The sequence below is a fragment of the Schistocerca nitens genome, chromosome 3 (genome assembly GCF_023898315.1).
Source record: "Schistocerca nitens isolate TAMUIC-IGC-003100 chromosome 3, iqSchNite1.1, whole genome shotgun sequence".
NCBI classification, from domain to species: Eukaryota; Metazoa; Arthropoda; class Insecta; order Orthoptera; family Acrididae; genus Schistocerca; species Schistocerca nitens.
The window spans coordinates 945,628,710-945,656,245 of NC_064616.1; the positions used below are offsets into that span (position 1 = coordinate 945,628,710).

At 47.7% G+C, this 27,536-nt stretch overlaps 1 protein-coding gene across 1 annotated transcript in view; it reads right to left on the reverse strand.

Annotated features, from left to right (window-relative positions):
* Positions 1–534: 534 nt before the first annotated feature.
* Positions 535–27,536, reverse strand: part of LOC126249499 (inverted formin-2-like) — a 47,065-nt gene continuing 20,063 nt past the window's right edge. The window contains exons 2-4 of the mRNA XM_049951151.1: positions 16,590–16,989; positions 735–827; positions 535–647 (exon numbers count right to left, since the gene is read on the reverse strand). Of these exons, the coding sequence (XP_049807108.1) occupies positions 535–647; positions 735–827; positions 16,590–16,989 (606 nt within the window). The remainder of the gene's footprint in view (positions 648–734; positions 828–16,589; positions 16,990–27,536) is intronic.

Genomic DNA, 27,536 nt, shown 5'->3' on the forward strand with positions numbered 1-27,536 from the left:
GCATAAAATTTTGTGTCGTGCAGTCATCAAAGGTACACGAATGGTCCTTCGGCTCCGAAAGCCCATATCGATGATGGTCGGTTGACACTTGTTGATGGCCCAAAATTGAAACCTGCAGCAATTAGCGGAAGGGTTGAACTTCTGTCACGTTGAACGGTTCTCTTCAATCGTCGTTGGTCCAATTCTTGCAGGATCTTTTTGCGGCCGCAGCGTTGTTGGAGATTTGATGTTTTTACCGGATTCCTGATATTCAGGGTACAGCCGTGAAAGGGTCGTACGGGAAAATCCCCACTTCATCGCTACCTCGGAGATGCTATGTCCCATCGCTAGTGCGCCGACTATAACACCACGTTCAAACTCACTTAAATCCTGATAACCTGTCATTGTAGCAGCAGTAACACATCTAACAAGCAGTTGGTGAACAGTGGCCAGCTGTCTGTCTACGGTGTCTAGTGCCTCTAGAATTGTTGCTGTAACAAGACAAAACATTTTTTAAAAAAATTACTACTACATAGATTGTTTTCTATACTTACGTCACGGTTGCTGCTGTGATTTCTCTGCTGGAGGCTGTTCCAGAACGTTTTGGTGGTTTATGTTTTCGCCCTCCAGCATCACCACAAAATTGGCTTCCATTTCTGCCATGTAAGCTATAACAAGAACGAGAAATAAACCACCGATACAATGTAAGAATATATTATACTACCACCATGAAGAGCTATGTTTTTAATACTCACATGGCAGTTCTGGTTGTGTGCTTTCCACAGGGAGAGTTCGCTTTTCCTCCCCCCGACGTTCCTCGCATTCCAGAAAAAAATCCTTGAGCTGCGCTATAACATCGGAAAAGAAACAGAATTACTGACGAGAATTTTGTAACCTATGAAATTTTTTACACGAATTCTACACCATAACCACATATGTATAAAAACAAATTATTATTTACTTAAATGATAGTTCGTATTCTTCAATTCTACGTCTCTTGCCAGTGACGCTGATGCTAATGTTGGTTCTTCATTTTTTTCGAAAAAGAACTGACGCAAACACACAGGCGAATTGACGATGGCAAAATGAGAGCGACTGCACCACAAGAAGGGTTTATATAACGTCTTCCCCGTCCACCGAACATTTCACCCAGGGAACCAATTGCTCCCTACCTGCTGATGAATGCTGGTCTGAGCACACAGGACAAATTGGTACTGGTCTGCCGACCATGGATTTCGTGCAATTCGTTCTGGTGTACCCCACGAAATATAGCCTATGCCATAGTGTTGTACAGGATTTTTGCAACAAGTGCCGATACTTTAGCGATGTGACAAGGCGTGTATGGTCTGATTTTTTCTGTTTTCGAAAATAACTCGTATAAAAGACCGGAATCCACATTTCATGTGAGAAATTCGATGTTTATTGACAAAACAAAACCCTCGTTTCGGATTTTTTTAACTGATGAGTCCAAGTCGCACCACATTGTGCCACGGTCAGGGGCAGTAGTGGTCATGAGGAGTTGGGTGACAGGAAGTCGAGGCTTCTGGTCGTCGTGAGTGACAGCTCACTGGCTGGCCGGCTTTTCAGATACACAACACACTCCGTAGATGGCGCTGGACTAGACTGCAGGTGACTAATCACTTTTCTTTTTCGTCTTGAGACGCTGTGTTCAGGGAAGCCAATGAGCACTACATTCGTAAAAAATATTCTACAATATATTTCCTATGTTTCTTTGGGCAAGGATGCGACTTGCGACTCATAAATAGGTATAAGTGTGTTTCATTCCCAAGTGATGTTGCTACAGGAATCCTGTAAATATTGACAGGGTGTTAGAGATGTCTCCCCTCTCCTTTATCTCTTGTATACAGCTGATATGCCCAAGCCACCCCCTCCAGTCCACCTTCTCCAGTATGCTGATGACACTGCCTTCCTGGCTCTCTATCCTACCCTTCAACGGTCTCAACGTACCCTCCAAACCCACCTTAACCAGTTCACCACTTGGTGTAACCAGTGGTTCCTCCGTCTCAACCCCTCCAAAACCCAGGCAATCATCATAGGCCGCACCACTCGCTCCTTTCGCCTCCATGATTTCTACCTCACCCTTTATGGTCGTCCTATCCAGCTCACCCCCACCCTGAAATACCTTGGCCTCACCCTCGACCGACACCTCACCTGGACCCCTCATCTCCAGACCATCCAGCAGAAAGCCCATTCCCGCCTCCGCCTTCTGAAACTCCTGTCTGGCCAGACATGGAGATTGCATCCTTCTACCATCCTCCACACCTACAAATCCCTCATCCGTCCTATCCTCTGTTATGCCAGCGTTGCCTGGATCTCCGCCCCCACCCGCTTTTACAAGGCCCTCCAAATCCTGGAACGCCATGCGCTCCGCCTTGCCTTCCGTATCCGCCTTCCTTCCCCCACATGGCTCCTGTATGAACTGATCCCCTTCCCCCACCTCATCCTGTTCCTCCAACATCTCCGCATCCTTTACATTGTTCGCAGGCTTGATCCCCCCCACCCTCTGGTTTCCTCCTTCCTCTCCACCCCCCGCCCGTTGCCGCGCCTCTATCGCTGTATCCCTCCCTCTCTCCACCTCCACACCATCCATCTCCTTCATCAGGGCAATTTCCAACGCCTCCCCCTCCCGGATGACGAACTTCGCCGTGACATCTCCCTTCCTTCCAACTGTAACCTGGCCTTGTTCCCCCCCCCCCTCCCCAGGGCCCCCTTTTTCCTCTTCCCTCCTTCCCCCAGAGCGGATTTTCCTCCATCCCCCCCTCCCCTGAGACCCTGCACCCCATACTTGCCTCTTTCCTTCCCACGTCCCTCCCTACCTGGCCCTCTTCAGCGCGCCCCCCTCTCATCTCCCCCATCTCTTCCCCTCCCTCCCTTCTTCAGGTCTCCCTCATCTCCTAGCGCCTGGCAGATCCTCTGTATTGATCATCATCAGTGTGACACATCAGTGTTGTGCTTAGTGCTGTTTCTCCTGTGCGTCAAGAGGTGTGATTTTAATTGTGTACTGCCTTGAGGTTCGCCGTCAGTGTTACGTTATGTGCTACGCCATCCGTCGATACCTTTATGCTCCAGTCCTACTGTGCCTTGTGTTCTTTTAATCGTCGCAGTGTGTGGCTTTTTGTGTGTGCTACTTTTAAACAGTTTTTTTATCTCCATTTTACAGTCACCCCGTTTTTTGTCTATTGCCTTCCATGATGTTCCCCCTTTTTTTATATCTATGTTCACCTTATTCTCTCCTTTGCTGTTTTTAAATGTCTTCTATTGATTTGTTCTATGTCTTTCGGCTGAAGAGCAGCGCATATGCTGCTGCCAGCCCGCCCCGATGGGGAATTGAAATACAATAAAGAAAAAAAAAATAGAGATGTGCTGCGCCGCCTGCCGGTGCTCGCCGCCGCCTGCCGGTGCTCGCCGCCGCCGCCTGGCCGCCGCCGTTCGGTCGCCGCCTGCTGTAGCCGCCTGGTCGCCGCCGCCGCCGCCGCCGCCTGGTCATCGCCGCCGCCGCCGCCGCCTGGTCATCGCCGCCGCCGCCGCCGCCGCCGCCGCCGCCCTTCTCGCGCGCCGCCACCATGTCCCAGCCCACCACCACTATCATTTTCACCTCTCCCTCCGCTGCTCCAACCACCATCACATGGAGCTCATCCTCCACCCCCCTTCCCGTCCTTCCTTCTCTCCCTGTCCACCCCACCCCTACGCCACTTTCGGTTGTAACCACCCCCAACTCCTCCTCCCCTATCACTGTCGCCCCATCGACAGCTACTGACTTTCCGCCGCTAACTGCACCACGACGGGCTCCAAGCCAGCACGGATTTCGGCTCGACGTTCCACAGCCTCTGTGACACCCACGCCCCCTCCATCTGCGTCATCCGCTGCTCAGGGTGGTCCTGCCCCCCGCCATCTCCCCCTGCAACCCGTCCCCCTGCCCCCTCTACACCCGGTCGTGACCACGAAACCCTCAAAGCGCCCGAATGTTGACCCTTCCCCCGAAATCTCCTCCAAAAAATCCCCCACTCCCCGTGACCCACCCACCCCCATGGACGCGGCTCCGACCCCCACCACGCCTGCCACCCACACCTTTGTCCTCTCCAATCCTGACCCTCAATTCCTTGATGCCCGCTTCCTCACCCTTGCCATCCGGAAATAACACCCCCATGCCCTCATCTCCCTTCTGATTCCTCGCAAGGACTCGGTCCTCATTAAATCCCCCAATGCTTCCTTCCACACCGATCTCCTCTCCTGCATCCCCCGTATCCAATTTGGCCAACGTGCAACCCTCACCCCCTACCACACCCCGTCCTCTCCCCGTCAACCTCAACCTCCCCGACGCCCGCCAACCTTCACCACTGTGATCACGAAGCTTAGCCCCGATATCATGGAGGCTGAGGTGTTGGCGGAACTCAACTCTCGGCCCGACATTGAAATCCGCTCGACCCGTCGCATCTTCAATGATGCCGGGCCGACTTTTCTCATGCGGATATTCACCGAATCCTCCTCCTCCATTGACCGCCTCCTCACCGAGGGAGCCCTCATCTACAATCGCCGTCATAAGGTGGACCCCTCCCGTTCGCCAGTCCAATCCTACCACTGCCAACGCTGTCTCACCTACAACGACCACGTTACCTCTGCCTGCAAGAACCCCCCTACTTCTCCCCACTGCAAAGCTTCACACTTCCTCAAGAATTGCCCCAACCTCACCTCTCCCCCCTCCTGCAACACTTGCAAGTAACCACATCCTATCTACTCCTCAAAGTGTGAAGCGAAACCTCCACCAGTCACCCCTGAGCTCACCGTCCCTGTCCATCTTGTTGATGACCCCATCCACCCCAACAACTCGCTCCGCCCTCCCCCTACTGCTGAGGACATCATCCGTTTCACCACCATTGTGCTCCAAAACATCCACCCCTTCCAGCGCTCGCACACTCTTTCCCAAATCGCCCTCGCTGCCCGTTCCATCTTCCATCTTACCACCTATGCCACATACTCCCACAACCAGGCCCACTTCACCTTCACCCCCCTCACTACCCTCGTCTAACTCTCCCCTCCCATGGTACACGAACCCTACCGTCTCCTGTACCACAACATTCGCTCCCTGCACACCCACAAACTCCTCTTCCTCCACACCCTCCGTCAGCACCGCATGGATGCCTTCGTCCTAAATGAAACCATCCTTCAACCATGTATCTCCGTCTCCACGGCTCCTTACACCCTACACCGCACCAATAACCCGTACCCTCTGGCGCGTGGCGGAGTTGCTATAGGCCACCTCAAGCACCTCCCTGTCCGGCCCCAACCTCTCCTTAACAATCCTGCCGAGCATCTCACCCTCAGTCTCTTCTTCCCCACCCTTACCATCACCTGTGCCACCATTTATGTCCGCCCTCGCACCCCCATCCCGTACGATTTCCTGGACCACATTAACCGCACCTTCTCCTCCTACGTGATTGCCGCCGACCTCAATATCCACAGCCATGATCCTGCTGACCTCCAGTGGTGGCATCAGTTTCTCACCACTCTCCAGGGCGACTTGGTTCCCCTGCCTCAGCACACCCGACCCGAATCCAACACCACTCCTGATGTGGTTCTTGCCTCTCCCAACCTCCTTGGGCGCATCACCGCAGATGTCCTTGACCTCATTGGCAGTGACCATGCTCCTGTTCTCCTCACTATCTCTACTGGTCGCCACCCCCGCAACGCTCCTCGCCCTGACGTCCCTCCTAAACTTGTCCATGATTACTCCCGTGCCAACTGGGATGCCTACCGGGACTCCATTCACACCCAGGTTGACAGCCACGACCTTACCCTCCAATCTCCTGATGACATCTCTCGTGCTGCTGCCTTCCTGCACCAGACCTTGTCTGACGCCGTCGCCACCCACATCCCCACCAAAGCCATCCACCCTCACCGCCCCGCCCTGCCTCCACAGGCCGTCCTTCTCCTTTGAGAGTCCCGCCGCCTCTACCGCTCTTTTCTTCGCACTCGTGACCGGGATACACTTACCCGCCACCGGCAATTACGTCACATCCACAACCTGCTTACTGCGAAGAAACGCCGTGCCTGGCGCCAGACATGTACACAACTCAACACCATGCTCCCCATAAACTCTTCCAAGTATTGGTCTGCTTTCCACCGCCTTACTGGGAACCGCCCCACCCCCCAGTACCCTCTCCTCCTTAATGACCGTCCCTTTCCTGACAACCTCAGTAAGGCCAACCACTTTGCCTCCCACCTCTCTGATGTTTTTTCCATCCCAGATGAACCCCACTTTGATTATTCCCTCTTCCCTGACGTCATGGGCCGTACGAATACCTATGTTCCTCCCCTTGCTCCTAGCTTCCAGTACTTGGGCCACACACCACCATCTGAACTTAACACTCCCATCACTATCCAGGACATCAGCCTCACACTCAGCACCAAACGCAACACTGCTCCCGGCCACGACTGCATTACCTACCACCACCTCTAACACTGCCCTCCCTCATTCCTTTCAATCCTTGCCACCCTCTACAATGTCATCCTTGCCACTGGCTTCTATCTCGACCTGTGGAAAACCTCCCGTATCCTGATGTTCTCCAAACCCAACAAGCCTCCATCTGATGCCTCTTCCTATCGTCCTATCTGTCTCACATCGGTGTTCAGCAAGCTCTTGGAATCCATCCTTTCCCGGCGCATCCATCACCACCTCCGCCAACACCACCTCGTCCCAAACACCCAATGTAGCTTTCGACCTTCCTTCTCTGCTGATGACCAACTCCTCCGCCTCACTCATCTCCTCTCCCTCCAGCTTAACTCCCGTCGCTCCGCCATTTTTGTCTCCCTTGACCTCGAAAAGGCCTACGACCGTGTCTGGCATCCCGGTCTCCTGTTTAAACTCCAAAACTACGCCCTTCCTATCAACTACATCCATCTGATGGCCTCCTTCCTCTCCCACCGCCCCTCCTATGTTACCATCCATAATGCCAATTCCCACACCTTCTACCCCTCTGCAGGTGTGCCCCAGGGCTCTGTCTTCTCCCCTCTCCTCTACCTCCTGTACACGGCAGATATGCCCCAACCCCCCCCCCCCTCCAGTACACCTCTTGCAATATGCTGATGACACCGCATTCCTCGCCCTCGCTCCTACCCTCCAACGGTCCCAACGCCTTCTCCAGAATCACCTTGACCTTTTTGCTGCATGGTGTAACCAGTGGCTCCTGAAACTCAACCCTTCCACGACCCAGGCAATCATCATCGGTCGTACCACTCGCTCCTTCCGGCTCCTGGATTTCTCCCTTACTGTCTGTGCCCATCCTGTCCGCCTCACCCCCACCCTCACCTACCTTGGCCTTACCATTGACCGTCACCTCACCTGGATCCCTCATCTCCGCTCCATCCAATCCAAAGCCCACAACTGCCTCCGACTTCTCAAACACCTCTCCGGCCAGACATGGAGGTTGCACCCCTCTACCATCCTCCACACCTACAAATCCTTAATCCGTCCCATCCTCTGTTATGCCAGTCCTGCCTGGATATCTGCCCCCCCCCCAAATTCTATAAGTCCCTCCAGATACTTGAGCGTCATGCACTCCGCCTCGCCTTCCGTATACGCCTCCCGTCCCCCACGCGGATCCTCTATGATCTCATTCCTTTCCCCCATCTGCTCCTATTCCTTGAACATATCCGCATCCTCTACACCTCCCGCCGTCTTGAACCCCCTCACCCACTGGTTGCTCCTCTCCTCTCCGATCCCCGCCCCCTGCCACGTCTTCACCGTTGTGTCCCCCCCCCTACCCTCCATCTCTACACCCTACATCTCCTTTCCCAAGGTGGCTTCCATCAACTCCCCCTCCCGGACGATGCCCTCTCTCCCTCCATTTATCCCTCCTCTCAACTCTGATCCTCACTCCCCCTCCTTTCCTCTGTCCTTTTCCCGGGCTCCCTCTCCCACCCTTCCATCCTCTTTCTTCCCCACCTCCCCTCTCTTTGCCCCCTTCTCTCCCCCACGTCCTTTTACATTTCCCTCCTCTCATTCCCTCTCGCGTCTGCCCCCTCCCCCTTTATTAGTCCTCTCCCTCCTTGGTTCCCCCCCTTTTCGTTTTTTTTCCTCTCCTCCCTCCCTGTTTTTCCCCCTCCTGCAGGTCCCCCCCCCCCCATCTGCCTTTGGCTCGGGAGTGTCATCTTTGTGCTGCCACTTTCGTGCAGTGTTCTCCAGTGAGTGTTCTACAGTGCGTGTTTTACAGTGAGTGTTCCGTGTTGTGTTTTTTGGGACTTGTTGCGAACGGCCATCATACTGTCGCTGGGTGTGCCTTTTATCTCTTGTGAACAGAAACCACACTGTCGCAGTGTTTTTTAATTGTGTGTCTACTATGTTACTTGTCTGATTCCTGTGTATTTTATCTACATTGCCAACCCCTTTTGCTTTCTGTTTTAACTTTCCGCATTTTTACGCCATTTTACACTTTAAATTACCATTTTATCGCCTGTTTTATCTAGTTTCTTTCTTCTTCCTTTATTTAAAAAAAGTCTGTAGGCTGTAGAGCAGCGTAGGAAGCTGCTGCCAGCCCGCCCCCTTCGGGGGGAATTGAAAATCAATAAAGAAAAAAAAAACAAAGAAAAGAGATGTGCTGCCTCCTGAAACTCATGTCTGGCCAGACATGGGGATTGTACCCTTCCATTATGCTTCATACCTACACATCTTTGATCCATCCCATCCTTTATTATGCCAGTGTTGCTTGGATCTCTGCCCCTCCTAAATTCTATAAAGACCTCCAAATCCTTAAACGCCATGCACTCCGCCTCACTTTCCGTATCCGTCTCCCGTCCTCTCTACGGCCCATCCCCTTCCCACATCTCTTTTTCCTTGAACACATCTGTATCCTCTACACCAACTGACACCTTGATACCCCTCACCCCTTAATGTCTCCTTTCCTTGCTACTCCCCGCCTACTGCTGCACCTTTACCGATGTGTCCCACACTCTCTCCATCTCCACACCCTCCACTTCCTCTCTCAAAGAAACCTGCAACGTCTCCCCATCTCAGATGATGTGCTTCGCCCCAATATTTGTCAATCCTACAACTCTGACCCTCTTCTTCCCCTCCTGTCCATTCTTGAGATCCCTCTCCTTCCCCTACCCCTCCCTGTTGTTACCTCCCTCCTCCTCCTCCTCCTCCTCCTCCCCCCTCCCCACTGTCCTTTTCACTTCTCCTGTCCCAATCCTTGTGCTCCCTCCCCATCTCCTGCCACTTTATATTCTGCCGACTGCACCCCTTCCCCCTCTTCCTGCCCCCCTCCTCCATCAACCCCACATCTCTCTTTTGTCTCTCCCTCTTCTCTGACCTCCTGCTGATTGGTAGGCCCTTCAAATTTTAATGAAGTTGCTTTATCGTGGTTTGAAGCTTGCCATGTGTGTAACATTAGTGCAGTATGTGTTCTATGTTGTCGTCCCATACTGTGAACACAATTTTTAATTGTGCTATTCGTGCTGCCAGTATTTATGTGCTATGTCTTCATCGAGTGCCATTTTAACTTAATGTGGACTTTATGTAAACAGGCCTCATCAGACTACCACTTTTTTGTATATTTTCTCTCCAGTTGTTTCCACTGTCCCCATGGGGCAGGAGAATGGAATGACAATCAAGGGAAAGAAACAGCTACACTGGGACAGAGGATCTCTGTTCTCATAGTATTACCCATCCTTGTGTTCCTCCCAGCAGCAGCTATTCACTTACAAATCGGTAGGAGTCTACTCCCCTGTACTTCAGTCATAACCTGCTGTCCTACCATTATCACCCATCCTCCCCAAATAGGACTATTGAACAGACTGGCTGAAGCAACTCCCTAATCAGTGATAGCTTACTGTCCTGTCATTACTATTATTATTATTATTATTAATACTACTATACTACCACCAGCCATCCTTCCCATATAGGGCTAGTGGCTAGACTGGCTGTAGTGCTAGACTAATAGCGAAAATATCCACACCACATGCTGCAGTTATTGATGAAACTGGAAGGAGCTACTGTCTAGTGCTTGATCAATGGCAGCTACCACTAACCAAATCAAATCGTTTAAATAAACAATATTCCGCACTGCATACAAAATATTTACATCCGTCCTATCCGCCAATTTCCAGGTGGGAAGAGGAATGGGATGTGTAGAGTGTAGAGTGTAGAGTGGGAAGTGGGGAGTGGGGGAGGGCCAACAGCACTCTCTAGCGGTGTTGTTATGAACTAGATCAGGTAGTCTCTGAACCTGAAGGTGAACACACAAATTTGATATACTCACCAATAAATTTGAATTTCCTGTTATTTCCAGGGGTGTGTGGTGGGGAGGGGAGAGCAGGGGAGGGGAAGGAAAGGGGAAGGGACCCACATAATGGCTGGGGAAAACCTATGACACCATCAGTGGACGGGTAAAATTAATTTATCAATTAATTTTCATGATTAATTTTATATCAAAAGTGGTGTAGAACTGGCTTTGGCCTATTACTCATTAGTTAGGTCTGCGAGAACAAGCACATCTAAAAAGATAGCTTAATATTGAGTTGACAAAACGCTTTATTCAGAGATTGAAATTGCGTGTCATGTTTTACACAACTGCTTCTCAAAGAATAAGTAAATGTGTTTGATTATTCAATAATAGCGTTGTCTATTGATGTTCTGTAGTGTGTCTAGCTACCAAGGTCTGTCTCCTGCTTCCTAGTCTACGAGTTACTGTTGTGACTACCCGAGATACAACACTGAGATATTCCCACTTGCCATTCCGTTATTTTGTTCGTTATTCGCTTATTACAATCGGTGGCCCGCGGAGAAGATTGGTTCAAATGGCTCTAAGCACTATGGGACTTAAACATCTGAGGTCATCAGTCCCCTAGACTTAGAACTACATAAACCTAACTAACCTAAGGACATCACACACATCCATGCCCGAGGCAGGATTTGAACCTGCGACCGCAGCAGCAGCGCGCGGAGAAGGAATCCAATGGGAAAATCGAGACAACTTAGAAGAAACGTGGTAAGCATACCTCTCCTTTTGTCAAGCCAGGGAAGAAGTAAAATTGTTAGACATCTTCATCGTGAATTAGTCAACGTAATCCTCGAGGTGCAACAATTCGCAAAGAACAACTTGCATGTTAGCATGCCCGACATGGTTATGTGTCAAGTCAGGAACATTCTATATCTTACCATAATTAGTTGACTAGTTAGGAAGGGTTAAGGAACCACTACAAACGTAACTGTTGGACATTCTGTGTCCGGAAACGCTTAATTTCCATGTTAGAGCTCATTTTAGTTTCGTCAGTATGTACTGTACTTCCTCGATTCACCCAGCGAAACTTCACATTACAAGAACTGTTTATATTTTACTCTATCTCTAGTGAGGGCAATAGTACGAAGCACAACGCAACGTTCTATATGACTGCAGCAAGCACGAAGGAGACATTAAAATGTGACGGAAAATCGTTCCTTAATATTCTAAATGTACTTTCAATCTGACGTCTTGCTTCAGACAATAATTAAGATTCATCTTTCGAGAGATGCAGCTCTTTCACAAGGACACGTAATATTCGTGGGGGCGACCCGAAGGCTGCACCCACACTGCTTGCGATTTCACAAAATGAAAACGTTCCTCGGCATCGTAGACCACAGTCGTTCGACTGGAGCTCACATATTACTCAAGTATTATTCAAACTGCCGCGTGTTTAGCAGACGACAATTCTCTTTTTCTTAGACGAAGGCTGAAACGGCGGAAAAAAAGGGAGGAATGGGTGAAAGTTCCGTATAAAAGCAGAGAACGAATTGCTGAGTTTCACCACTGTGAGACGATTTAAATAATTAACGTTATCGGCTTCACGGTTAGTTTGGAATACCGTCAAGAAAAGAGAGCAGAGGCGGAATATTTTCTCATTCTACTATATCACGGCTGTTAAATAGCGGCGCTCTAAATGTGACTGCGGAGAAATTTTTACCAGGTGGTGAATTAGATTTGCCTCGTACGCTTCTTGAGGACAAAAAGAATCTTGCCTCGTACGCTTCTTAAGGACAAAAAGAATCTTTTTAAGACCTTACATGTTGTGTTCTTATCCACAATGGAGTTTAAGACCTAAGAAAGATGTATTCAACGAACTTTTGACAAAGACTAGGCAAGTTACAGAGTTTGTATTTGCTATCAGGTCTACCAACTGACATGTAGTAATTATACGTTTGTTTCTTAAAGTAATAATTGGTAGAGAACGTGATGCAGACAGTAACTGTACTATATCAAAGAAAGATCGAGCCCAGATACCGATTTTATCTCAAGATCACGCCCACACCTCTGGGGACTTTCGTGTGGTTCATTCACGGTCACGTTGTAATCTGACATTCGTCATGTGTCCTCCCACGGCTCTCGGGCAATTGTGAGATTAAAAAGTTGGTGAAACACAGAATGTCACCTAGCCATTGTGGACATTCTGGCTCCCAAATAAAGATCAACTCCTCCCCCTTCTCGCCCTAGGATAATGGGGTAACTTAAATCAAGTCCTCCCTCTGCGTCACCCATATTTATTACTACTGCAATTGTGTGAGTGTCGTCATTCGAGGACCTAAGCTGTAGTGAACGTGCCACTAGAAGCGGAAAAGCCCTACTTAAAAAAATTGTGGTAAATATTACCGTAATTTATGACTTAAGACACTTTGACATTAGAGTGTGTGAATAGTGCCATGATACTTCCTGTAAGTACTCCAACGTATGAGCAACTCCCATTGCTATTTACAATTTTAGGGTAATTTGTTATAATTTTGTAGATTTTGTTCCTAATACCACTTGAGTCAGGATTAAAAATGTCACTTACCCACTTTTAACACACATCATTAAAAAAAAAGTAGTTTGCTCACGTCCCACTAATCATTTCTGGGATATATTTTCCTCAGAACGAAGGTGGCGGACCCTTCTTCATTTTGGACGAAAATCCATTTATCAGCTGCCTTTACTAATCTCATTCGAATTGACAGCGCGTCTGTTTTTCGTCTTGAGAGTTGTACTAACATATAAAAGTTGACACTGGGTAAGTCAACAAAAAAATAAATAGTCTGCGTCATCCTTTGATCAAATGCCTGCCAATCGTATATCTTCGTCTTAGCTTGTCAAAACGATCTACTCTACCCATAGTACAATTATAAACATTTACTACTTTAGGGCATGAAATGCTAACTGTGGATCCGTCTTCAACTTTCTTGTGGTGAATACAACATCTTTCGGATTATGTGCAGTGGAAAGGAGACAGCCTGCTTTGCTGTCCTGCCACATAACAGAGCGACATCAGATTTGGCAGCAAATGTGAACTAACCACTGTTTAGCCTAGGTAATTTACTCGCAAAAATTCAGGTATCCCTCTCCTGTTATCTCTGACAGTACTGTACAGTACAGTACTTGTTTCCTCAGTTCTTTCATTAGTCTTTATATTCTACGAAATTGTCAGAAACGACAGTTCTCTTCGAATTACAAAATTATGTACAGAGTTCCAGCACTACTCATTCGCACAGTTGGAAGTATTTGAATTGCCCTTTAGTGGCAGGAGATTTTCATGTGTAAACTTCAGAATTTGAAATGAAACCTGTGTTTGAATGAGCAAGCCACTAAATATTGTAACCTCTTAGGTTTCATGGATATGTACTGTTTAAGACTTGCTCTACCTTTGAATGCTACCACTGACTCTTCAACAGCATGTGAAGTAGAAGGGTGATAGACTTTCAAAAACTTTTTATTTAGCGTCAAAATAAGTGGTCTGATTTTATGCAGTTTTTCATAACCTCCATTTTTGTTGATGACTAAAACAAATTATCACTGCAGCGAAGGTTCAATATTATATTAGTATAGCAAGTAAGTGCCATCACATTGGATATTGCACTAGATATAGGCCTGAGCTCGAGAAATTGTCCGCTTCATGTAACTGATGATTACCATTACTGTAGTGTCGGCAGACTTGCCAACACTACGGACACTAATTGAAAGAGGCGGCCAAGATGCACGCGCTAACTCACGAAGGATGGAGTGAGGTCTGAAACAGGATACGTAATGAATGCTATAAAGAAAAGTACGTAGCTTCTGGAATACTTAACTTTAATCCATCCTTTGTATACATCGTTCTTGATGAGACATCTGGAGATTGTGGCGATACAAGTAAGACTCTTTAGATACAAGCTATCTAAGGCTAATGACGCCTTGCTAGGTCGTAGCCATGGACTTAGCTGAAGGCTATTCTAACTATCTGCTCTGCAGACGAGCGAGGCTTCGTCAGTGTGCATCGCTAGCTACGTCGTCCGTACAACTGGGGCGAGTGCTAGTAAGTCTCTCGAGACCTGCCGTGTGGTGGCGCTCGGTCTGCGATCACTGTCAGTGGCGACACGCGGGTCCGACATGTACTAATGGACCGCGGCCGATTTAAAGCTACCACCTAGAAAGTGTGGTGTCTGGCGGTGACACCACATTTACTATTATCATGTCCAGAGAATCTTTTAGTTTCTGAACTGTGAGTTCTCTATACTGTGCACTGTTCTCCTGTTTGACATACAAATTCATTTGATAGCAGATATGTTGCATCACAGAATAATCAAATAAGTTTTCAAAATACACAAATTTATTGTCTGTCAAAGTGAAGTTTATTTTTGGTTCTGATTCAGTCACTGAAGGCAAATTTAGCGCTTCAAAATGTGTTACATCACCATACCAATCAGATTTTGCAGAACCAACAGTTTTATCATTTTGTTCATAAATCACTTCTGTTTCACGCGCATCACTGTTGTTTTCCTGTATCAAAGGATCAGGATGTATTGTACATTGCTGTTGTCAATCTGTTCTGTAAAATTGTTTGTTCACGTTTCTCACTGGGTGCTTGGAGTAGACAAATCACAGTCGAATTAACCTCTTCCTGAACATCATCGTCATCAGTTTCGACGTCTGAGTCTTCTACGTTATCTGGCAGTGAAAATGGAAAAATCCAGAATTTCACTGTCTTACAAGTTCTCAAATGAAAATTATAAATATTGGCTGTAAACCACATACTGTGCCTTTATTAGCATAATAGTTTACAGAAAAAAATCTGTTTCTCTGAAATAGAAGTACTATAATACCGTAACACATATGTATCACTACTTTAACTTTCAGTTCATCTTCTGGGGGGCATTATCTGTCTGCCTACAGTTTTAATTATATCCCTAAAAGCTAGGAGGGTATTTTTAGCAAATATGACATAGGTATCATAAATACATGCCATATTAAGGATGGGAAACATTTTTCTTCACTCAAGACCTTTTTAAACTGATGCAACACTCAGAGATGACTAATATATAAAATGAACCAGTGTTGTGCAGCCTTAAACCATTCCCCATTAAACATTTCGGAAATAAGGCATATACAGGGTGCTCCAAAATTCCCCTTACAAACATTTAGGACCTGTAGAGGGGCTGAATAGATAACATTCTGAAGTGGAACACACGTCTGGAAAAGTACTGTTTCTGTGCTACCACCATTTGAAAATATGTTGGCAACGTGACCACTTTCACAGGTAATTTATTAGGCGTGATCCAGTACATCACTAATTTTACAATTCACTCATTAATAACCGAAGAAACAAAAATAAACTTAATTTTCACAGACACTGTTATTTGCAGTTAAATTTAAACCATTTTTGTCCTTTTCAAAGGAGCATTAGCATTCAGATACAGTACAAGTAAGGTTCGATGTATCGACCACCAAGTTCGCTGCACATATTGTACCTACTGCAAGCTAACATCCCAAAGATGTTCGGGCTCACATGCGGTTCCTCTTCATCGAAATGTTGTAACATATATCGATTAGAAGTAGATTTATACTATGTAACTGCGTGTCTGTAGTTATGAAGTATTTGTTCTTTGTTAGTTAAGGTCATTGATTTGTGTCAGGAAATTTAAAGTTTGTAATGTATGTACGAAAAAAAACTAAATAATGTTTAAAATAACGAAATTTTATAATACGTGCATGTTTATAAAGAAAACATTGTATACTGGAAACTGGTTTATGCTTAGGACACTTGTATTGTATAACATAAGAGATGTAGGGAAGTCCTCCACAAGGGAAGTGCCGTCGCGTGATGTAAAAGGTGGTTTTGGCGGTCGAACTTTTTGTATCCTGCGTGGAAGGCGGCGCGTGGGTCTGCTCCTGTAACCTAAAGGGTAGGCCGAATGTAGGAAGTTAGGAGGAGCAGGTGAGGTAGAACACTCGGTACTGCAGTGTGAATTTAAATCACCTTTACTTTAGCAAGAAGATGAATACATAACTTTGCACTGAGGAGCACGTAGGTGCGAAACCGTATGTCTCAAGCTCACAGAAGTTACACAGGCAAAATCTGTAGTGGCTAGCCCACTATGAAACAGAAACAATGTTGCTTGGTCGTCTACTCGGCATCAAATGGGCTGAATCTGAAGCGGCGCTAGTAGAGCTGCACAGCGCCGGCTAGAGGGCGCTGTCGTCTGTGTCGGTGTCGTAGTGCCAACCTACGAACTTGCACCTACGCTGTGGCATCGTAGCTATCGATAACACATCCCTCCCCCCTGAAACGACGCACCGTCATTGAGTAGAGTTTCCGACGGCGGGTGGAGAGACCCAGGGGCGGCGGAACTGAGGGGGCAGGGGGCAGACAGCGGAACTGCTGGGGCGCGCTGTCCACCCGCGTCCCCGAAGAAAACGCCCCATGGAAAACCTGCCCAGGCCGCGCACCGCCACTGGGTATGCTCGGATGAGGAGGCGGGGCGACGACCTCCATAGGTGACGGCGGCGGCGGCGTGACTGCAGCCTCAGCGTCCATCGGTTCTGGTGCAGCGGAGGAACACGTCGTCGTCGTCGTCGGCGGCGGCGGCGGCGGCGGCGGCCGGAGGTGGGGCCGTTGCGGCGGCGAGAGGCGCCCCTCCGGTTCAGGTGACCACCGGACTGACAGCGGCGGCGCCGGCAGGTCCGCCCGCGGCGGAGGCGCGAGTGGCAGAGGCGCCGTCGGAGGAGTCGTGGGCTGAGGCAGCGGAAGCCGTGAAGCCTCCAATTCTTCCGGAAAACAACCAGCGGCAGAAAACCGAGGACAACACAAACGGATCTGGTTCCGGTGTCGCTTGACAGGGTCGGAGGGACCAGAAATGACAAAGCACGGCCAAGCTGACGAAGAATGCGCCCCTGTTCCCAGCCCTGCCTGCCAGAGAAAACGCGACACAGCACCAAATCGTGCGGCGCCGAGCCAGAACGAGGCGAAGCCGCGGGAGCGAGCGGCGGCGGGTGCAATAGCTGCAGGAGCGACCGATGGGCGCCGCAGTGTAGCAGTACCGCTGGGGAACACGTGCCGCGCAGCTGGGAGCGATATGAAGCGAGGTAAGTCCACAGCGCACTCGCGAGAGTGCGTGGCGCACAACTGCTCATCTGCGTACAAAGCGTTAGCCTCGCCGTTCGACTGGGGGTGGAACGGGGCTGAGGTCAGATGGCGAATGTCATTAGCAGCACAGAACGCTTCAAACTCTGAGGACACGAATTGGGGGCCATTGTCAGAGACAATAACCACAGGAAGGCCCTCAATACCAAAAATAGACGTCAGAGCCTGAATAGTACTGGTAGATGTAGTAGAAGACAAAAGAAAAGTTGCTGTACGCTTCAATGACTATCAACCAGCGGGTGTCCCGGAAAGGACCCACAAAACCAATATGAACGCGCTGCCGAGGCGCAGTAGGAGTCGGCTAAACGAAGAAGCGCTGGTGGGGAGCAGATTGATGCTCCGCGCAAGAGCGACAATTAGCCAGCAAATTCTCAATTTGTTTATCAACGCCGACCCAAGTGCAGTGACGACACGGTAATTGCTTCATCCGCACTACACCCCAATGACAAGAGTTCAGTAATCGGAGGATTTCCGACTGCAACGAACGAGGTACAACCATACGAGGCTGATCATTGTCAGATCATAACACCGTGGTGTACAGATAACTTGTGACGTTGTGGAAAGTAACGTCGAACAAATGGATCACGAATCTGCGTAGCAGATGGAGGCCATTTAGTACGAATATGCTGCAAAAGAATCTGCAGAGAAGCATCGGCTGCTGTCGCGGAAGCAATGCGGCGAAAATCCACTGGAAAACCATCAGCTAATTCCTTATCTAGCGAATCAATAAACATGCAGGACGGTTCGGAAGAATCAAAGACTTCGCCAGGACGGATCGGTAGACGAGAAAGCATCAACCTTGCCATGCTGGGCCGTAGGCCGAAACAAGATTTCGTAATTGTAGTCAGGCAAAAACAAAGACCAACGTTGCAACTTTTGTGCAGCACGGGCCGGAACTGGCTTTGACGGGTGGAACAACGACGTCAAAGGCTTATGGTCTGTTACCAAATAGAACTTGCGACAGTACAAAAATCATGAAAAGCTTCTTTCTGAGAATAGTTTTGCTGGGCAGAATTGAGCAACTTAGACGTAAAAGCGATCAGGCGATCGACAGAATTAATGCGGTGTGAGAGAACTGCTCCGTTGCCGTGAGAGATGCATCGACATCCAAAACAACTGGTTTGGAGGGATCGAACAGCGATCACTCAACAAAGCAGACTTGAGCTTGTGGAAAGCAGCGTCACATTCCGAAGACCAAACAAAAGGAACGTTCTTACGCCGAAGGCGATGCAAAGGCGCTGTAATCTGCGCTGCATTTAGTATAAACCGTATATAATACGTAATTTTGCCCAACACAGACTGAAGTTCTTTCAAGTTCCTGGGTGCTGGCAAATCTCTAATGGCACTGAGATGTGATGGCGAGGGGTGGATACCCTGTCCGTTAATCAGATGTCCTAAATACTGAATCTCAGTTTGAAAAAATTTGCACTTGTCTCTGTTACACTTTAGTCTGGCCTGCAAAAGTACAGTAAATAAGGCATGCAAATTCTGCAAACGTTCGTCAGGGGTGCCATCTGATATGACAGTATCGTCCAGATAATTGGAACAACCAGGGACAGTGGCACACAACTGCTGCAAGTAGGACTGAAAAATAGCAGGAGCCGAAGCACAACCGAGCAGAAGGCGGCGAAACTTGAACAATCCAATGTGGGTGTTGATCACAAAATAGCGCTGCGACTGTTTCTCGAGCGGAATCTGAAAGTATGCGTCCCGCAAGTCAATCGTGGAAAAGAATATTCACGCACCAAGCTTATCAAAAATGTCTTCAGGACGCAGTAAGGGAAACGTAACTACCACTGTCTGGGGATTTACTGCAGACGTAAAGTCAGCACAAATACGGAGACGACCATTTGGTTTCTTCACACACACTATAGGCGAAGCCCATGGCGAAGCAGAAACAGGTTGAATGACACCACTGTCTTGCAAATGCTGAAGTTCAGTGGCTACGGCGTCGCGCAGTGCGTGTGGTACCAGGCGTGCGTGCCGGAAAACAGGCGTGGCACTCCCGGGGTCACGTCGAACGTAGAAGTAGCCATATCTAATGCATCTTGTCTGTCTAGCAAGTCCACTACTTCCTGCAAAGGCGGGTTTTTAAATTTGAGAATTTGCTCGCGGATGCGGTGATCCGCCACATTCTGCGCAATAGCGTCTCTAATCATTATATCCGCATATGAGCGTCCACATGAGGAATTAAAGTCGCAATCAGAACTTAGTCCCTGAAGGTCGGCTAACCAAGATTTATTGGACGGAGTAGGGCCACGCCGGAGACGAAAGATTTTGTAGCGTGCAGCTACCACATTTACAGCCGACCGGATTGGCCGTGCGGTTCTAGGCGCTACAGTCTGGAGCCGAGCGACCGCTACGGTCGCAGGTTCGAATCCTGCCTCGGGCATGGATGTGTGTGATGTCCTTAGGTTAGTTAGGTTTAAGTAGTTCTAAGTTCTAGGGGACTGATGACCTCAGAAGTTAAGTCCCATAGTGCTCAGAGCCATTTGAACCATTTGAACCACATTTACACTGTCACGGAAGTGGGAGTTCAAAGCATCAATCACTTCGTCGTAAGTTCCAATTTCTGGGCGGGTGGTGGGAAACAGCTTGACGAGCACACGGTATAACACAACACCCGCGTTGTCAACGAAAAAGGCAAGCCGCTCTGTACCTGGTATGTTGTATGCTGCGAACTGTGCCTCGAGCTGGGCGATGTATTTTGGCCAGTGTTCAACGTCAGGATTGAAGGCACCAAATGGCGGCGCTTCCGGCGACGGCGTCGGTGCAGGCGGTTGCGTTGGAGGCGCCGAAGTAGCTGCAGTTTGTAGTGTGACCAGTCCATTTATGGCAGCAAGCAGCTGCGTCATTTGCTGAAAACGAACAAGATCGGACAGCAAAGCCTGTTTCTGTGGCGAAGCCATGGGTTACACAAATGAAAGTCTTATAACAAATGGGGGGGGGGGGGGGGGGAAGCAGTCTTACACTGAGGCTAGCACGAAAAGAAAGCAGTATCGAGCAAAAACAGAAATGATACGAGAGGGAAAAAGAAATTTTTAATCCTATCCTCGTCGCCAGTTTTTGTATCCCGCCTGGAAGGTGGCGCATGAGTCTGCTCCTGTAAACTGAGGGGTAGGCCGAACTGGGAGCTGGGAGGAGCAGGTGAGGTAGAACACTCGGTACTGCAGTGTGAATTTAAATCACCTTTACTTTAGCAAGAAGATGAATACATAACTTTGCACTGAGGAGCACGTAGGTGCGAAGCCATATGTCTCAAGCTCACAGAAGTTACATAGGCAAAATCTGTAGTGGCTAGCCCACTATGAAACAGAAACAATGTTGCTTGGTCGTCTACTCGGCATCAAATGGGCTGAATCTGAAGCGGCGCTAGTAGAGCTGCACAGCGCCGGCTAGAGGGTGCTGTCGTCTGTGTCGGTGTCGTAGTGCCAACCTACGAACTTGCACCTACGCCGTGGCATCGTAGCTATCGATACCACAGAACTGGGCGGCTCCTTGGTGGGAACGGTACGCAGTGGCTAGCCGCTGCACGATACACATCAGGGGTGCTCTATCAACTTCGGGCATATAGACATTTATCAGAGCACGGACCAGTTAATTTGTGTGAGTGTTTTGAATAATAATCTAAGTGCTATAAACCCGTGTTTTATCCTAATCATGAACCTATGCGGGATCCCCTCCTAAGTGTACAGGAAACCGAGTATCCTGTTTCAAACGAATTAGTAATTTATTTCTGCGTATTAAATGTACTAAAATTCAGTGCCAGACTGTGTAAATGTTACTGTCTAAAATACCCACTTCACAGGTGATGAAAAAGGAGCACAAGTTAAACTTATTTGAAACATAAAATAGCCTTGATTGCTATCATGAACGATTTTTTTAGGTTAATCGAACTCAGTGTTGGGTGATTTGCTTTGAAGGATGAAAACATATACGATTCCAAGTGTGGCTAATAATTAAATTTAGTTGAATTGAATCTTACTACTGAAATAACCATAGAGTTTGACTAGTGATAAAGTATCAGTGTATGGGTACCACCATAATTTTCTCATATTGGAAAGATAATTAGAATGTTATTGCTACTAAATAAATCTGATTCAGTTCTATAAACGGGAGTATAAACAGTGTGATTTTATTTGTATTATTCATATGTCAGTTACGTCAGAAACCTTTCCATGTACAACTTTCGTTCAGTGCTTCCTGCAGTAACATATCCGTACTGAGTCACGTAATGATCGTGATTGTAACTATTATTATTATTATGAGTGGGGCACAATTTTGCTTTCTATTATTACTGATTAGTGTATTAATGGTAACTACTGCTACCCACAAATTAGATTGCCCTGTATTCGTGTGTATCCAGTGAGCAATTCAAAGGAAGTCTTACTGAAAGTCACTGCAACAACTAATATTCAGTTATCTTGAACATAATATTTCAAATTAATGTGCCTAATTGGGCTGGCGACCGTTCGATTTTTCATTCGTATATGAACTTTACTACTTTCATTATCCATAAAGGAAAATCCTGTTTAGTTTTTCTATTAATTACAATATATTCAAAATTACGGTCCGATACGTTCATCCATTAGACGCACGCACGGTTAAAACTCCTCCCAGAGGATAACATTGGTTTGTGTCCCAGCAAGCGAGTGTTATGATGTCTGGCTCAAACTCGTCTAGGGGTTGAACAGCACATATCGCATTACACGCCCTACATTAGACACTTCTGACCCTTTGGTTAAATTGTATGGCTGATGGCAAGTTTGCGAAATACAAAGGAAACCTAACATATAATAACAGTAATAATAATATCAGGAGCTAAATTAACGACCCATAAATGATGTAGGCCACACAGTTTCGATTTGGTTAGAATAATGTTTATTCAGAAAGCAAACTAATAGCGAAAGTGGTCGTATTTAGAGTTACTGTTACACTCGAGCGTATATCCATTTGATACAGTTCGATCATTCACAATCTCATTGCGAAACACAAGTCCGACACTCCACCTCGTCGTTTACACGAAAAGTTATAGTTCACACCAGGCGCGCGGCTGCTCACCGATCAGAGACTAAGTCCCGCGATACCACACAACGCGAAATTTTCTAAGTCGTTTCACTTCCTAGCTCCCTCAAGACCGACTGTCCGCTCTCGCGTCTCAATCCGAACTGTCCACTTTGGTATCTCCGGCCGAACTGTCTCTCTGCCCGTCCCCGTCCGCGTTTCCCGCGTGCCGAATATCGTTCAACAGACTAGGGTAGTTCCCTTTCCTGAAGCCGTCCATCTGATTGGCTACAACTTATTCTACATTATTTTCCATTTTAACATATTTAAATAATCAAAGCTTGACCACTTTCACATTCTAAATAAAGTAACAGGAATATCAATTACATAATAAACGTTAAATTCTTCTACATAAAACCAAAACAATTTCCTTCTTAGCTTTGAAAGCCACGGCCAGTAGCTTTGCACCCATATGCTTTCTGATAAATAAATAAAGAACAAAAGGAACTATTATGCACTAAACTTTACAACAAATATTCTATTACCTAATGATTCAATAACGTGTAATGCTGTCATCGATCAATGTGTTTTGTGTGGAGGAAATGATGATCTGATGCATAACTGAAAATACTGATAATTTAAATTTACTATATCTTTTAAACAAACAAAGTTACAGAGTTGATATTCACAAGATTTGTCATTTTACTGATGCAATCCTATACGAAATGTCGATCGTTACGATCGACCAAAGCGTTCAGATTTTAGCATTCAGGTCTTTGTTACAAAACTTGTTAATTTCACTTTAACAGTAAATCCTAAACTAATATAGATATGAACAATATTGAAGTTTTATTGGGATTACCATGAAATTTTATGAAGGATGGTAGATTAAAATTACTGTGGCTTCATTCCCTGAATTGCTACAGAATTAAATAGTTTTCATTAATGCTTCCCTTTATGGCCGATCTTAGGTCCGCCATATTTAGCCACAAACAGCTCCTACGGGTTTTATTTTTTCAAAAAAAAATTCTTTATTTCATAACATAATAATAATTATACAAAGATGACCCACCATCTTAGTGATTAGTGGGTCCTAAATTTCTAACTTTACAATAGCAGCTTCTACATTTACGTGACTACAGACAGACATGATTATTACTAGGCAGACTAATTCTTATTTAACTAGTGTTAGCATACTTTCTAGTTACTACAAAAGGTTAGTATTAACTGCCTGCAGCGTTACAATTGTGCCAGTGTTAATATATATAAACCTACTTATATGCCTTGCTCATAGAGCTAAACCCTATGAGCATGCCCCTGGCACAGGGCAGGCAAGGGTTAATTTATCGCTGCAGGTTCCTAACTTACTATCCTATTCTAATTAACTAAATCTACTTCCTATTCTACGTCATAATCGGTGCGTTGTCTAGTTCGGATTCACCCCAGTCCCCCTGGTCCTGGACGTGGCGGATTCCAACTGTGAAGTCGACCTATCCACGAACAAGCGGTACGGGATTGGGGCAGTGGTCACAATCGGTGATTTATTTGTCTAGGCATGAAGGTCTCTTAGAAAAGTTTTCAATACTTTTTGTGATACCTCGTTTGCTAGCGTATTCAGTCTCTGAAAAGTTTCCTCTTGTCTTAGAAGGTCATAGGTGTTCGTACTTCGTAGTTGTCGTCTCAATGTCCCGGCTACATCATCGAAAAGGGGGCACTCGTAAACCACATGGTCAGGAGTACCCTCCGGTGCGCCACAGTCGCACGCGGGCGTCGCCCTTTTCCCAAACCGACATAAGTAAGTCGGATAGGGGCCATGACCGGTGAGAAAGTGGAACAATCCCCGAGTTGGCTCGAAGTATTTCATTTTCAGTCTTTCCTTAACATCTGGTAGGAACTGAAAGGTTCTTCTATCAGTTTCCTCTGCCTCCCACATCTCCTGCCATAGATCTACCCCCCTTCCCCGTATCTCCCCCTTTTCCCTGACTGGTGCCCCCATAATTTCCTCTACCTTGGTGTTAATGTCCTTTTTGGCTGAGTACCATGCTGCCTGTTCCCTAATCTTTATGTCAAGGGGACAGAGCCCCATTATGATTAACAGGGCTCCTCCTGGGGATGTTCTGTAAGCTCCCACGGACCTAAGTATCATGATCCTTTGTACTTTTCTCACCGTCATGGCAGGCACCACCCTCGTGAGCCTGTGAGCCCAGACTCCCGAGCCATAACCCACTATTGACGTCAGTATACTGTTATGATAAAGCTTGATTAAATGAGGTGGGAGGTGGAATCTCTTATGTCCAATGGAAATCAGGTTATTTAATAGTTGTAGTGCCTTCTGGGTTACGGTTTCTATGTGCTTTGCAAAGTTCCACCTTTCATCGATGATGATTCCCAAGTAGCGCGTTTCTCGTCTCCGAAGAACGGGCATACCGTCAATTCTCACAGTCGGGTTTCTTATTAACTGCCCTTTGAGTAATAAGTAAGTCGACTTGGTTGGTGAGACAGTCATTTTGGTGTTGCGGCACCATAGTTGTAGTTTGTCTATTGCTCGATCTATTTTTGGTTCTATGTCCTCGCGACTTCGGCCACCGACCAGCAGGAGGAGGTCGTCAGCGTAGGCTATCACCTCTAGCACCTCTTCGCTCTGTTGCAGACTATCCAGAAGTGGCTCCATGTGGATGTCCCAAAATAGGGGACCCAACACAGAGCCCTGGGGACAACCCTTGGTGATAGTTTTCCGGACTTTCCCGCTAGGGGATGATAGCCATACCTCCCGTTTTTCACAATAGCTCCTCAAACATCGATATAGCAGCCCTGGGCACTCCTTCTCCCGGAGACAGGAGAAGAGCGAAGGCCACCACAGGTTGTCGAAGGCGCCACTGATATCTACCATGATGCCAACAACATACTTACATGGGGCTGCGCCGCAGACCTCGGCCGCCAGGGCGATTGCATCAGATGCCGATCGCCCCGGCCTAAAACCGAATTGCCTGCCGCTCATCCCCTGCAGCATGCGGTGAGCGGCCAGTCTGTCCGCTAATAACTTTTCGAGGAGTTTGCCAAAACCATCCAACAGGCAGATGGGCCTGTAGGATTTGGCCTCAGCAGGGTCCTTCTCGGGGCCTTTCTTAATAATTACCACATTAGCTGTTTTCCATATTTTTGGAAATTTGCCTTGCCTGAGGCATTCGTTAAAGAGATGTGTAAGTGGCGCAACCAGCTGTGGGGCTAAAAACTGCACCACCTCCTCCACAATGCCGTCTGGCCCGGGGGCTTTTCCTTTCTTTAAGGACTTGATGAGAGCAGCAACTTCCTCCTCGGAGAAGGGGAGGACCGCTTCGTCATTTACTTACCTATGAAGGTCTTCATTTCGCAATTGACGCTGCTCTTCAGTGTCGTCATTCCTGTCGTCGTCAGGCAACAGCGACCGGAGGAGGACCTCGGCAGTTTCCTGCCAGGATTCCGTCATCCAGTCCCCGTGCCTGAGCGTTGATATCATCGTTGGGGAGCGGATCTTCTCCCTCACCAATCTGTATGGCACACCACAAGGGTCGAGGGGCAGCTGATTGGTTACCAAATTTTCCCAACTATTTATTCTGGTCTTCTGTAGCTCTATTTGAAAGTTGTCTTTAGCCTCCCGGTATAACTGCAGCCACCTTTGCTTTTCCCACCAGACGACACTGCGCTGGTAGTGCTTCCTCAATCTCCTGACAGACTGACGCAGTTCTTGTAGCTCGGCTGACCATGGTGACGGTGTGGCCGCCACGGCCCTCCTCCTGGTTGGTACGGCCGCCTTGATCGTCCTTGTTATTGCACGTACCAGTCCCGCGGCTCTGTCGTCCACGTTAAAGTCCTGTCGTGCGTCCCCTTCTAGTAACGGAGGAATGTCGCACTCTCTGGCTAGGCGTTCCCAGTCTGTTTTCCTAAAATTTCTGTGTACCTCCAACCCCATGGCCCAGCGGCACTCTCTATCTCCTACAATAAAGGTGATTAGGTTGTGATCACTAGTGGTGGCATTATCTACCACTCTCCACTCTTGGAGCATATTCACTGTATTTGGCGTGACCAACGTCACATCAATGTTGGTGCCCTGTCCTCCTCCGGCCACGTAGGTGGGGGGATTGCCTGGTCTGTTTGCCACCACTAGTTGCAGAGCCATTATCATTTCCTCTGCTTTAGCACCATTTTCATCCCTTGTGCCACTGTACCATAGGGGGGATTTGGCGTTTATGTCAGCAGTTATAATGATTTTTCGTCCCCGCCACGCCGTGACCACACTCACTAGATGATCTATGTGTTGTTCAATTCTGTCTCCGTACTGAGAGTACATGTTAATGATGATGACAATTCCAGCAGCAGATTGTATCTCCACGACGTTGCAGTGACTATTAGAATACTGTGACAGGGGTGTTGCACGCAGTGCAGCGTTTGTTATCAGAATGGCCGCTCTGGGGATGTCCCCACTGCTAACAGTTTGCCATGTTGCAGCAGTGAACGCAACTTTTCCAGCCAGAGAGTACGGCTCCTGTAAACAGAGTATGTCCAGTCTCTCCTCCACCACTTCCTTTCGGAGCTCCTGCATTACCAGTCGACTGTTATGAGTATTAAGTTGTCCGATTTTTATCCTGGTCGTCATGGAAAGTAAGTATGTATGTGGTCATGTGGCCAGGTTTTGTTCCAGTCGTATGCTAGTCGTCCGTTTGCTATCACTGATTGATGGTAAATTTCATCCAGGTCAAATTTTTCTCCTCGTCTTTCAAAAACTTTTTTGAGTAGGTCCCGAAGTGCTCCGAAGTCAGTGGAGAGGTTCACCGACTTTAATTGTATTCTGTCCACAGCCTCCATCTCCGAGAAGGTTACCCTCTGTCCGTACTCATGCCCTACTCCAACCACATGTCGCAAGGCAGTGGTCAGGGTAGTCGGCTGCTCCAGTCCAGCTAGTTGCATGGTGTACTCAAGATTAGGGTACACCCTCACCGGGTCTACGGGTGGCAACCTGACCACCGGGCTGTCTTTGGTGATGAAGTTGGCGGTGGAGCTCGTTATCATGTTTTCTTGAACAGGTTTCGCAGCTTTATCCGTCGCTACCTGAGGATGCTCTTGCCGTTGTGGATTGTTAGTCGGCAGCGTGTCCCGGC